General features: G+C 40.1%; 1 protein-coding gene across 2 annotated transcripts; it reads right to left on the reverse strand.

Moving 5' to 3' along the window:
* Positions 1–651: 651 nt before the first annotated feature.
* slbp (stem-loop histone mRNA binding protein) lies at positions 652–10,432 on the reverse strand. 2 transcript variants are annotated; one of them, XM_028589403.1, is made up of 8 exons: positions 9,990–10,432; positions 9,071–9,184; positions 6,811–6,924; positions 6,619–6,684; positions 5,495–5,617; positions 4,461–4,613; positions 4,262–4,364; positions 652–1,337 (listed from the first exon to the last, which is right to left on the reverse strand). In XM_028589403.1, exons 1-8 carry the CDS (start codon positions 10,046–10,048, stop codon positions 1,266–1,268), a joined length of 804 nt encoding a protein of 267 aa, XP_028445204.1. In that variant the 5' UTR covers positions 10,049–10,432; the 3' UTR covers positions 652–1,265. The 2 variants fall into 2 exon arrangements, with proteins under 2 accessions (XP_028445204.1, XP_028445203.1); XM_028589402.1 differs by having other exon boundaries at positions 6,619–6,690; positions 9,990–10,423.
* Between the last annotated feature and the right edge of the window lie 2,831 nt (positions 10,433–13,263).

A 13,263-nucleotide genomic window follows, 5' to 3' on the forward strand; every position in this document is an offset into this window, starting at 1 on the left:
TTGTTCATTTCTTTTTTGCTGGTATATCATGCCCCATGTTCTTTTGTTCATTTATGTATATATCCTCTAAGATATGCACTGTAATTTCGTAGTAAGATTTTACACTGTACCTGATTGGGCTGTATTTGTTCTGTTAATTAAAATAAAAAAACAACTTCCAATAACTTAACCTCTGTCGTCTCCTTTTTCCTTTCTTTTTTTCTGTGGCTTTGGCCAGAAGCAGGGGCGAGGATCAGTAAGTTTAGTAAGTGTCATTCAGTTTTTGTCATGACAAGTTATGGTTAGAGTTAAGGTTCATGTGTTCATGACAGTGTCATGTCACTCTTATGTAGACAGCTTCAAGTAAAGGGTTACCCACTCTACACTCCCTCACTTTAATAAAACTGAATCCGACACATGCAATGGAAGAAATGCAATTGTTGTACTCTTGCAGCAAAATGTACAGTGCTGGTTATCATAAAGTTCTGGTAATAAAAGGCAATATGAGACATTCAAGTTTTTTTTTTATTATTTGAAAGTCTTCACCATGAAAGAAACAACAACAAACACAGTAACATTAGCATTTAAAAAAAAACAACCAATATAAAAACAAATCACAGCCCAAGATGACAGAAGTAATGTTCTTCAGTATTTAAAAATTGTACATACTTTGGAGGGAGGGGGGGGGGGGAGAGAAATCTTGTCAATCTGAATTATGAAAATACTTTGCCTTTGGTTTGCCTTTCTTTTAAAACGATTTAGAAGAACACTTTGAGTTTGGTCAGTTTCTATCTATTCTTTCATTCCATTTAGCGAGTACAAGCATTTGCAAATAATGGACATCAACTAACCTGGATGTCTGCCCTACCAGGCCACGGATCAGCGCTACAAGTGGTTTGGGCGAACACCATATCCTAAACCATTTCAACTGACCGAAGTGTGATTAAACATGCAACTGTAAAATCCTGCCATAAAAGAAAGAAGAAAGAAAAAAAAGACTCCCTGAGCAGATTAGTGATCTGGAAAAAAAAGAAGGTCCCAACCATTGGATAAAGGAGCACTAGTATAAATGGAAACTAAAGATGCTACAGTGTTGAACCAGTAACTATCAGCTGAGACGCAGACACAGCACTGTGAAGCTGTGCAGGGCGCCGAGTTACTTCCAGCAGCGTCAAGTAGCTGCAACCTGGAACAGAGTCCTTCTGGGAGACACGGTGGGCTGTGACAAGTCAGAGTGCTGGGGGAGCAAAACCATTTTTTTCTTTTTCTCCATTTTCCATGACAAACTACGCCATGTCAGGCTCCACTGTGGTTTCTGTCTTCTGTACTTTGACTGGAGTACCCGAGCAGTCTTCACCCTGAGCAGAATCAGAATAGGATTTATTGCAAGTATCCGAGTAAGTAACATTTACAAAGTAGTGGTGTAACGGAGCATGGTTGCTCCGTGACGATTAGTCTCGCTTTGCCGGATCCTCCTCCAAAGCGCGCTGGAGGAGGGTCTGGCTACTCCACACGGCATTCGGGATGGGAGGAAAACGTGCTCTGGTTTAAATGGAATTTCTTTAACCCTTGTGTTGTCGATTTTTTTTGTCGATTTCTTTCTGCGCTTTTGACGTTTTTTTTCAACGTTTTATAATTTTTTTTTTCATTCAAATGCTATAAAATTGAATAAAACACCCAAATTCAATGAAAGTAGTGAACCGATCATTTATTTTACTTGTGAAGAGTAATTGTTGCAGGGAACCATGCACTTTATTCATTTATTTTTTTGGACAGTTTCTTTGAAAGAAACTCCCATTTATGATATAGAAAGTTTTTATGTTTTGTTTTTTTAAATAAATGGGTCAAATTTGACCCAAGCACAACAGGAGGGTTAAACCAATCACAATCGTCTTGGGCGGTGCCACCCAAGGCGGTGCCACCGGAGAAAAGCCACACCGCGGCTGCAAAATAGCCTCAGGAAGGAAGCTGTTTTGGTGGAACAAGTGTACGTTCAAAAGTTGATTTAGTCGTGCAACAGAAAACTCAGATTGGACAGATAGTCTAGCTAGCTGTCTGGATTCACCCTGCAGAGATCTGAGGAGCAGTTAACCATAGTCCTCAGAAATACACCGGAGTTTAAAATGCCAACACAAAGGAAGCCCAAGGCAACCAATATCTGGCCTAAATGAGTGAAATCCGATTTTCTGGCGGCAACGGAGCAATCCCGGAAGTGGAACATCAAGGATATAGACTAGTACGTATAGACACTCAAGGTTCGGAATGCGTGTGATCCTTGGATCAATTGCAAAGTGTAACCATAATAATAGTGTAAAATACCTTTTTTACAGTCGCTGTTACTTAAAAGTAGGCTGATAAATGTCTATGGAGGGTTGCCGTGAAAAGATACAGGCAACGCAACTTTGTTCTCACATGAACGGCGCATGTTAAAATGCAATGCGGATTTCGGTGCCACTAAAATGTCTGCGCTGCTTTCTGATGCTGGGCCCGGGATCCCCTGTGTCAGCGGGGATCCCGGGCCTTGTTAATAAAGCCGACTGCAGTTGGGAAAAAACGGCTTTGTGGCTACAGGATTTGGTTCTGATGGACTGCAACCTCCTCCCAGAGGGGAGTGTTTTAAAAAGTCCAGGGTTAAAGAGTCCAGGGTGGGAGGGACTTGCCACAATCTTTCCTGACCCTTCAGGGTCAAAACAAGAGAGCAAAATCAATCTAGTTCGATTAAAAAATTAAATAAAAAGCTGCTTCATTAAGTTATTTTTCGCCACCCTGCTTTAAATGAGGTTGTCCAACTCTTGTAGTTATTAGTACTGGATTCGAAGTGTAACTACTAGGGGTGGGGAATCACCAGAGGCCTCACAATACAATATTATTGAGACTTTAAAACATATTGCAATATACTAACTTTTTTCCAACTTCAAATTTTTTCCCAATTTCAAATGATGTCCCCAAAAGGAAAACTTTGTCAACATCGGTTTTATCTAAAAAGATAAATGTCTCTTTGTTCATCTCACTTCAATTGTATTGCTGCAAAATGGGATGGTCAAGCAGACAAACTGACCGACACATAATAATAGATTGATACTTGGCGTCTGGGTATCAATACAGTGTTGCCACGGAAAATATGGCAATACTATGCTGTATTGATTTTATTCCCCTACTCCTAGTAAGTATGTTTTTTTTCAACCTGGACCCAATTGTCCAGCTTGTATTTACCTTTACAAAAGTGCTCGTTTTGTCTGACAACATTATGGAAAGGACCTTAAAAACCTCTGAGACCTTTCTGTTTAACCAGAAACAGCTCTGAAGTCGCTAAACCCACCAGACTCCATTTAAAAAAGAAATACTTTCAGCGGGTATAGAGCAAACATATTTTCACATCAAACATATTTTCAAATCTGTGTGTAAATTTGTTTATTTCAACCAAAACTAGAGTTGTGATGGTTGGAAAAATGGAAAGACTTCCCAAAGCGGGTTTTTTGTTTGTTTCCGTTGACTTTGAATGAAGTGTATTTTACGATGCTAAAATTACTGTTCATTTACATGGAGTCTGGTGGGTTTAGCGAACCCAATTTCGCAGATGTTTTTATGTTTAAAAAAAAAAAAAAAAAAAAAGGGTCTCACTCTTTAACAGACCGGTTGACCTCCATAGAAATCCTTTCCATAATGTTGTCAGACACCTAGAATATTAATAATTAATTAAAGCGTAACTACTAGGGGTGTGACGAGACACCCAGCTCATTGGTAAGACACGGGATTGAGTTCACAAGAACGAGATTTAAGAAATGTGACTGGAAAAATAGTCTTTACTTAGAGAACCAAGGTTACAACGTAACCAAGCATTTCATTGCAGCAGTAAACAAGGAAGTAGGCTGCTCTCGTATTGATTTATGACCATTTTAAGACGAGGGGAGAACATTTCACTTTGTTTAATATTATTGAAACTAAAGTTAGGTCTTGCTTTCTGCTTCAGACAAAAAAAAATAAATAAAAAAAGAGCGATCCCCGCGAGTCGGCGGCAGCGCCACACTCAACTGTACGCTGCAGTCCGTGTGTGTGTGTGTGTGTGTCTCGAGCGTGCATGAGCGCGAGAGAGAGAGAGGCCGTACTCTAACGTTCTAACGCTGGGTTTTACCGGCAGCTTTGTACTATTTCAACATTTTTTGCTACTTCAAAATGGGAAAAACTTGACTTGAATATATTTCTTATGGCTTTAAAATGATTCAGATCTAATAGGGGATTTGATAGAACTCGACTAAACAGATAATGACTCAATCAAACTCACCTCCAGTGAAAGGCTGCGTGCGGGGAGAGAGGCATTCTGGGAGTCTGGCAAGGTTGGGAAGTCCAGCTCAATGTCCATTACGTCACCAAGATCCAGCTCCTCTCTGGATGAACAAGAGGACAAAACGACACATGAGCATGACCCAACAGCTGATTGAGACTGAGGTGCATTCTCGATCGGAGGCCAAATATCTTCTTACATATCAAGGACTTTGTCCTGGCCATCCTCCGTTGGGGGGTCCCAGGCGTGCAGTTTGACCTTCCACAGTTTGATCTGCTGGTCCCAGGAGCGACGGCTGTACTTCCTGAACTTATTGGGAGTCTTTGGGTGAACACCCGGCTGACGCATGTGTCTGGAAACAAAAGGGGTAGAAAAAAAAAAAAAATAGAAACGGAGAAGATCAGAATATGAATATATATATATATATATATATAATATATATATATATATATATATATATATATATATATATATATATATATATATATATATATATATATATATATATATATATATATATATATATATATATATATATATATATATATATATATATATATATATATATATATATATATATATATATATATATATATATATATATATATATACACACACACACACACTCTCTCATTTGAATAATCAAATATCGATTCATAAAATCCAGAAGGGATCTCTGTCTGTATCATATGAAACTAGAAGACCTAAGGAATCCATCGGGGAAGGCGGTTAAATAACAAAAGATGGGCTACATTTTGGCGAGAAAAAAAAAAAAAAAAAAAAAACAATGTCATGGCCATTTTAAAAAGGACGTCCCTTGACCGCTCTCACCTCAAGATATCTGAATGAAAGGTCACTTAAAACTCAGAGTGTAGAAATCATAGAATATCTGTCACATCCCAGCAAGAAATGGGCTGAAATATACAGAATCGACACGGAATCAGAAATCGAATGAATGAATGTTATCGAATCGGGACCTTGTGAATCGGAATCTAATGATTTGGGGAAAATCAGTGGCGATACCCGGCCCTATTGCCAAGTAGGTTTGCACATTCAAGGAATTAGTCTCGGCGCGTCACGAAAAACACAGTCCAAAGTCAAGGTTCTACTTATTTATTATTGTTCTATGTCGCACACACGTGCTCATAATAGTTGCAGTGCTGTACTGCTTGTGTGTGTGTGTGTGTGTGTGTGTGTGTGTGTGTGTGTGTGTGTGTGTGTGTGTGGACCTACTTTGGAACTTCCTTGGTGTATCGGTCATAGGCCAGTGTGTTCTTGCCATAGTTGATCTGTTTCTGGCGCCGTAGCAACACGGCCTCATCGGTCTCCATGTTTTCTCCCTCTCTTGAGTCACAGCTGCAGACAGACAGACGGGGGGTATTCACACATACAGACTCAAAGAATAATAATAAAAAGGCACGACATTGTGAATGGAAACTTCAAACAGCAGTGTGGCCCCACGCCCCCCCGGGATTCAGGACGCTTAGGTCACTTTATGAAAATGTCCTCTTTAAACAAATGTGGGAAGAGGTGAATCATTGCAGACAACAGCTTTAGCATTCAACGTGATGGAAGTTTCCCAAGGTACCGGGACTTGAACGCAACATGACGAAAGACATCGCTCAGGAAAACAACGTACTTGGTTGTGCGGCAGTATAGTGGTAACAGGAGAAAATAATGATCAGAGAGGCGTATGTAAATGATGTGCTCAACTAAACACACTTGCGAGCTTCAAGCTTGGGAGGGGGAAGAGAGAGCCTGCTACTTTGAATGTGTGTGTGTGTGTGTGTGTGTACAGCTGGTTAGACTCTGCAATGATGAATGAATATGGATATTATGGCTGAACATTTAATTGAGAATAATGATACAAAAACAATAATTTAAACTGATTTTTTTTTGTAATGGCTGAAAAGAAAATGCCACTTTAAAATGTTAACTGTCACTCTCTATTTAGTGGCGCCTTTTATTTATTTTCAATTCAAATGTTCAATTTGTCAAATAAAAGAACGTTGGAAATTAGGTCCTCTCATTTGTTTTAAACTCAACAAGCAATTTGTCGCATTTTAGCTGAATACTGAGAGCAGCAGAAATGCAGAACTGAGTACACTTTAATATCTGGTTATTTATTGCAGGTGATATCTTTACCACGATATTCAACGTTATTGCATATTTTCCTCATGTCTTGCAGCCCCAATTCTGTGTTTGTGCCTTTAATACAGAACGGCGAGGCGGGATAACCGCGCAACAGTTCCACCCTGAACAGGCTGTGAAAAGGGACCGACATGCGATAGACAATAATAAAGTGAATTTATATAGCGCTTTTCAAGAACTCAAAGTCGCTTGATAGGGTGACATACCTCTCAGAAGAGCCAGATGAGGTCTTTCTCTCTCTCTGGGTGACCTCTGCACCCAGTATCCTCCTCCTGTAACTGGACACAGTGCACACACAGTCAGTGAAGATTGGCACACAATAAAAAGTGGGCTTTGAATGAATCAAGAGACAATAAAAAATAAAAAATAAATAAAAACAAGAAGCAGAGTTTGTTTACCGCTGCATGTCTCTGTGTACATCCCTCCTCATCTCATCGTCATCTACCTGGCTGCCCCAGTCAGCCGGTCTGCTGCAGCGAGACACCGGGCCTGTGCTCTCTGGAGTGGTGAAACTAGGGAGGAAGCACAAGAGGTACATACCCGCATTAACACACGGAGGGGGAATACAAGTTTGCGATGCCACGGTGGCAGCAGATGTAGCCGCACACTGCCAACTTTGTTGACCGAGTACCATTTCCAATACATTGTGTCGAGTGTCAAGCGAAGAATACCACGCGACCAATCGGACAGTTTGTACAGTTTTGCAGCTAAACTATGTAAAAAGGTAGTCTCACATCGCCAGACCTTCCTCCACAGCGCTGCGAAGGAGGGTCTGGCTAGCCCACACGGCATTCCGTGATGGGAGAAAAACGTGCTCTAGTTTATTGGCATTTCTTTAAAACCAATCACAATGTCTTGGGCAGCACTAAGCGCCGGAGGCAGAAACAGCGCCGCTCCAACAGAGATCTGAGGAGCAGTTAACCATAGTCCTCATAAATCCACCGGCGTTTAGAACGCCAACACAAAGAGAGCGATGGCCATCCGGCCAAAATGAGGGACATCCAGCAGAATTTTCGGCGGCAACTGAACAATACCGGAAATGAAACGTCGTCAAATTAGACTATGTAAAAGGATGCGTTAGAAGGTAAGAGAGAGGAGAATAATAATTGGAAAATATTGCGATGTACACTAGAAAGGTATAAAACATAATTATGAGAACATTGTCAACTGATATCAAGAAATAATGCAATAAAAAGCTAATATAATATGCTAATTTATTTAATATTATATTCCATCACATTGCTACTAATGTGAACCGTTACATTAAAGCGAGGGGCATTCTGTAAATAACTTACAAAATAGATTAAAAAAAAAAGAAAAAAAAGGAACAAGCCGACTTATTGGGACTTCAGCTTATTCACCGTATCCCCCAGAGTTAGACAAGTCCATACATACCCTTCTCATCTCCGTGCGTGTTGTGGTGAATAAGCTAAAGTCACAATAAGTCAGCGTGTTCCTTTAATATCAATTAAGGCCTTCTTTTTTGACTAATAAATTCAATGCATTTTAGAACTTTAAGGATCCGCAGGAACCCTTTAAACAGCAGGACAAGTGAAGTGAAGATAACGTTGATAGTCCAGCGTGAACAACACACTAACCGACCGACCGTGTTTTTAGCTGAGCTTTACCAAAAGAATATTCTGTTAAAACTGATGGCTGCCGTTTTGCCCTAATTGTTCTCTGTGAAGATTGTACACCAACATCATTTTGTTTCAATGAAAACTCAGCTCCTGCCATTCTTCGCCACAGTTTTGGAAGAAGGAAAAAAAATGGGAGTAAACAGGCAACCCAGCTTTAAAGGTGACATATTTTCTTTAAATAAGTGCTGTGTGGTGGACCTAAGTCATGCTGATATGAAGAGTGGTTCTTGTGGATTTTGAAAAGTATTCAAAGAAACAAAGTATTAAATTTGGCCCCAGCCTATTCGCCAGGCCAAAGCAGTCAACTTAGACCACTTCACTTGTGTCAAACTCGAGGCCCGCGGGCCAAATCTGTCCCATGCGAGTTTTGATCCGGCCCACATATCAGTTTAGGTACACTACAAATTTTGGCCTGCCTATATGTGCGCTGAAGAACAGAAACTGTTTTCAAACTGTAATCACGCGACACTCAAAACAGAATTTGGCAGATTTGCCGACTTTGACATTCTGAAATTCCCACAGAAGCAGCGAGTTTGCATTTTCAGGCCTGCGAAACCGGTCCTTATAAAAATATGTAATCATTGTTTTTAGCTCGATTTGCTAAACTCTATGAAGGAACTTTTTTTGCTGACTTTTGTGGACCAAACTGTAAGTGACAAAAGCTGTATGAGACATGCAACAATAGTCACCCTTTTTGGACTTTCAATTAAATAAAAAGCATGTCAATAAACTAAACATGTCTGGCCCTTAATGTGATTCTCATTTTCTAGTGTGGCCCCTTAGTGAAACTGAGTTTGACACCCCTGACTTAGAGGAAACACTGCTGTTCATCCTCCTCTAAATAACTTTGATATTAATATCTACCACATACTGTTTGTCTATACATTTGTAAATACTTTTTTTGCACGTCTGGTGATATGCTAAACTGCACTTCGTGGTCTCAGTTACTGTGCTCCAACAATAAAGTTAAATCCAATCCAAAAAAATATCCACTTCTATTGTAAGTGTGTAGTCTTACCTAGCATGTCTTTTTTCAGAGTATCTGTAGCTGCCGTCGGTGTGGCCGCCGTTCTCTCTACCGCTACCACCTGTCTCTCTGTTGGCCCGCAGGCTTCCGTCGACCCCTCGTTTCCTGCAGGGGGGGAATAAAGATTTGGATTAAAAACATACAAGCACACGTTACAACAAGCATGTCTGAAGTAACCTTCCCCCTAACGTTAGCGTTTCTATCCGTCTCGAGCAAACCAATAAGAATAAAAAAGGCGATAAGCAAGCGCCTAAACCTACCTAGCTAGCTAACGTTAGCGCGGCAAACGCAGAACTAGCTTGCAGACCGTATGCGACATAGTTTTGAAATGTGTAACGTTATTACAGCAAGATACAGCAACTTAACATTAATGCTAAGGTTTCCAAAAATCAAAACAAAGATGGCAGCCCGCCGGAACTCCGGCCACCGGGCTAGCTAGAAAAGAAACAGTCGCCACTTAGGAGAGGGTTACACGCTTTGTTATAACGCAGCAAACGGATTGTTTAGTTGTTGTTTTTTTTACCATTAAACGAGTCATGACGAATCTGAAAGTAACGTCAGAACCGTGGCAACGTCACCTGTTTTTAGAGAAGCTTCTGGGTTGTTATTTCGCCTTTAGAGAAACCGATGGTTAACTTATTTTACCTCGGATACATAAGAGGCACGGACCAGAGCTAACGTAAGTTGCACCCCTAGCGTTACTTAAACCAGCTTTCCGCTGTCCAATAGAATAGAAATCCTTAGTTTAAACGTTTCTCCCGCCATCTGCTTCCTATTTCCGATTGTTCTGGCCGTCTGTTCATCCATCCATTAACGCGATCTAGCTAACTAGCTAAGTTACACACAATGGAAGCTCGTAATAAAGGTGTTTTAAGTAAGTAACGTTGAAAGCACAGCATTCGAAACGTACCTATTTTCAGGTTTGCTGCTGTGAGAGTCACTTCGTCTGCCTCTGGTCCAGTCAGACATTTTCTTTGTAAGGAATAGAGAGATCAATGAGTATCTGGAGCGGTAAAGTATCTCTGTTGTCAGCCAGGAGGCTCTACAGCAGTGAATCTACTGATACCCGCCAACACCAAAAGACGCGCGGTTCCAAACAATCCCAGAAGTCACGTGGCCGGAAAGGGCGGTTATACATGTAAATTGGTAAATTGCTATATACCAGAGAATGTCTAATAATGGGAGAACGTCCACTCTCGGGAAAATTCCGGGTTGGTACAATGGGGCTAATAGGGAGTGAACAGGCTCTCCATAGACAGGCTCTGTATATACTGTCTATGGTAAATTGAAGTTCCCAAAAGTTGAATCCTAAATCGGATCTGCTAGAATGATCGACGTAGTTAGTTTAAGGCATGAGGATTGGGTATTGGTTAGAGTACGAATACCAGGGTGGGTAAGCCAATCAGAGGCAGAATAAGGCGGGCCACGAGCCACGTCCTTTGATGTCGACACGTCTAGTGGATCCGATCTTCTTCTTCTTCTTCTTTAGAGTTTAACGGCAGTTGGCATCCAAGTCGTTGCATTACTGCCTCCTATTGACAATTTCTCAACATCTATTTATTCAGACCAATACACTACAATTTCCTAAAAACACCAGTACCTTTCAAAAACGCAAATAGATATTTCCTTCCATTCATAATAACAGCACTTTCAAGAAAATCTGTAATCCTGAGTTCACCTAAACCTAATTTCCGTAGTCCAGGAAACATAACCCCTCTTTCTCGGACATATTTCCTGCATGACATCAATACATGCTCCACTGTCTCCATTACCTCACATACATTGCACTGGCCAGTCGGATGTTTCCCCAATATAAAAAGTGTACCATTTAATCTACTGTGACCTATTCTCAGTCTACTGACAATTACTTGTTCTTGTCGGTTAAACCCACTTTAACTCATCCCTCCTTGGCCTACCTCAGCCTGAATCATATGCAATTCCCTCCCCTTATTTCCACCATCCCAACACTGTTGCCACTGTCTGGAAATTTCTTCCCACACAATGCTTTTCCCCTCTGACTTTGATAGTTTAGTATTCAGTTCCACAGCACCCTTCTTAACCGCCTCCTTTGCCAATTCATCCACTCGCTCATTACCTCCTCTCATTACCTAGTATACCTGCATGAGCAGGAACCCACATGAACACCACATTCACACCCTGATCAACAAACCTTGAATTTGTAAACAAAATTTCATACACAATTTCTTGGTGATTCCTGGCTGATCCTGATTTGAGACTCGACAGCGTTGACACTGAGTCACTACAAATGAGTACATTGCGCATCATCACCTCTTCCACCCATTGTACAGCTAACAAAAGACCTAACATTTCAACAGCATACACACTTAAATAGTCTGAGGTTCTCCTACTGACTCCAGTCTGATAACTGGGAATCACCACTGCGGCCCCCGTTGCCCCCTTCGATCCATCAGTAAAAACCTGTACATAACCACCATAATTTCTATCTCTATAATCGTAATATTCTTGAACTATGTCAACTATCTTATTCTTGCGCTTAATATTCAGCAACTCCAGGTCTACACAAGCAATATTCAGCATCCAGGCTGGCATCACAGGCCACAGAACAGTTGAGCAAAATTCAATTTCCTGGACTTTCATCTGCTCTGCTATTTCCTCACCTATCCATCCAAAACTTGCCTTTCGCTCTTTACCCCTCTCCCAGCAATTCTCCAATACCCTCTTTGTAGGATGCCAGTCATCATGGCCTTTTTAATTGATCCAATAATTGGCCATAAGCTGTTTCCTATGGAGCCACAACAGCATTTCACCTGCCTCAACTTGCAAAGCACAAACTGGAGCAGTTTTCATCGACCCCAAACAAATCCTCAGAGCATGGGCCTGAATAACATCCAGGTCTGGATCCGATCTAGCATCTACCACTGCCTACATTCTGAAAAGAAAATGACACAAAACCTTATATATATGTCAATGCACAGAACATACAATCACAGTTGAAGGGAAAGATGTTATCACCTACTTCAAATGTAAAGATAGGAACTTGTGTAATATTGTAAATCTTTATTATTATATTAGGTAGGCTAAGTTCCATATTCACAAAGCTAAATCAAAAACTAGTTGAAAATTATATGCACGTTGAGTCTCTTTGGTAATTACACAAATAAGAAAGGTATTTCAATAACTAATATCTACTCAGAACTATTTAATTAAAAACACTTGCTGTCATGACTTTAGTGAAGTCTGTAAGTCTGTCCTCATTGCTCATTGAGAGAACACCAAGGGTTTGCAGAGTTATCAAAAAAAGCAAAGGGTGGCTACTTGAGGAATCTAAAATATAAGACATGTTTTCAGTTATTTCACACTGTTTTGTTAAGTACATAACTCCATATGTGTTCATTCATAGTTGTGATGCCTTCAGTGAGAATCTACAATGTAAATAGTCATGAAAATAAAGAAACACATTGAATGAGAAGGTGTGTCCAAACTTTTGGCCTGTATATATATATATATATATATATATATATATATATATATATATATATATATATATATATATATATATATATATATCTTTTTTTATTCTTTACTGTATAATAGTGATACAAACAATCAAGGCACAATGTGTTTGTACATTTGTCAAATAAGTGTTGACAGCTTTGAGGTAGGGACAATATAATTTGATAGCTCCTCGACTCCTCAAAAAAAAAAATCTAAAATGTGAAGAAGGGTGCTTCTTCTTGTGTAATAAACAGGCTAATCCAGCATTTCTAATAACAACCTGGTGTGATTATATTTCTACCCGTTATGAAAGATGATTGACACTCATCAATGAGAAGTGATAATCCCTCATTCAGACGATGAGACGAGTGCCAGCAATTTATAATCCATGCATAACAAAGTATTTGGTCTCCAATTATCGAATACAAGAGGTTATTTGTTAGTTTTAGGGATAGTAGGAGAAAGAGTTCCTTATGAGATACAGTTTAAATAGGCGTTATGGAGCAGTTTTAAGTTATCACTCCCATAGAGAGATAGACATTTCACGGTTATCCCATCTATTTCAGGTGATTTCCTCTTAGACATCTAGCTCCTCGATTTTTAGTCAATGGAGAGCGGAGAGTTGTTATCCCCTCCGGCAACTCGATTGGTTGGGGTAGGCATTTCACCTCGAGTGGTTAAGGTTATGGTTAGGGGATTGGTCAGGG

Source organism: Perca flavescens, chromosome 10 (assembly GCF_004354835.1).
Source record: "Perca flavescens isolate YP-PL-M2 chromosome 10, PFLA_1.0, whole genome shotgun sequence".
Lineage (NCBI taxonomy): Eukaryota > Metazoa > Chordata > Actinopteri > Perciformes > Percidae > Perca > Perca flavescens.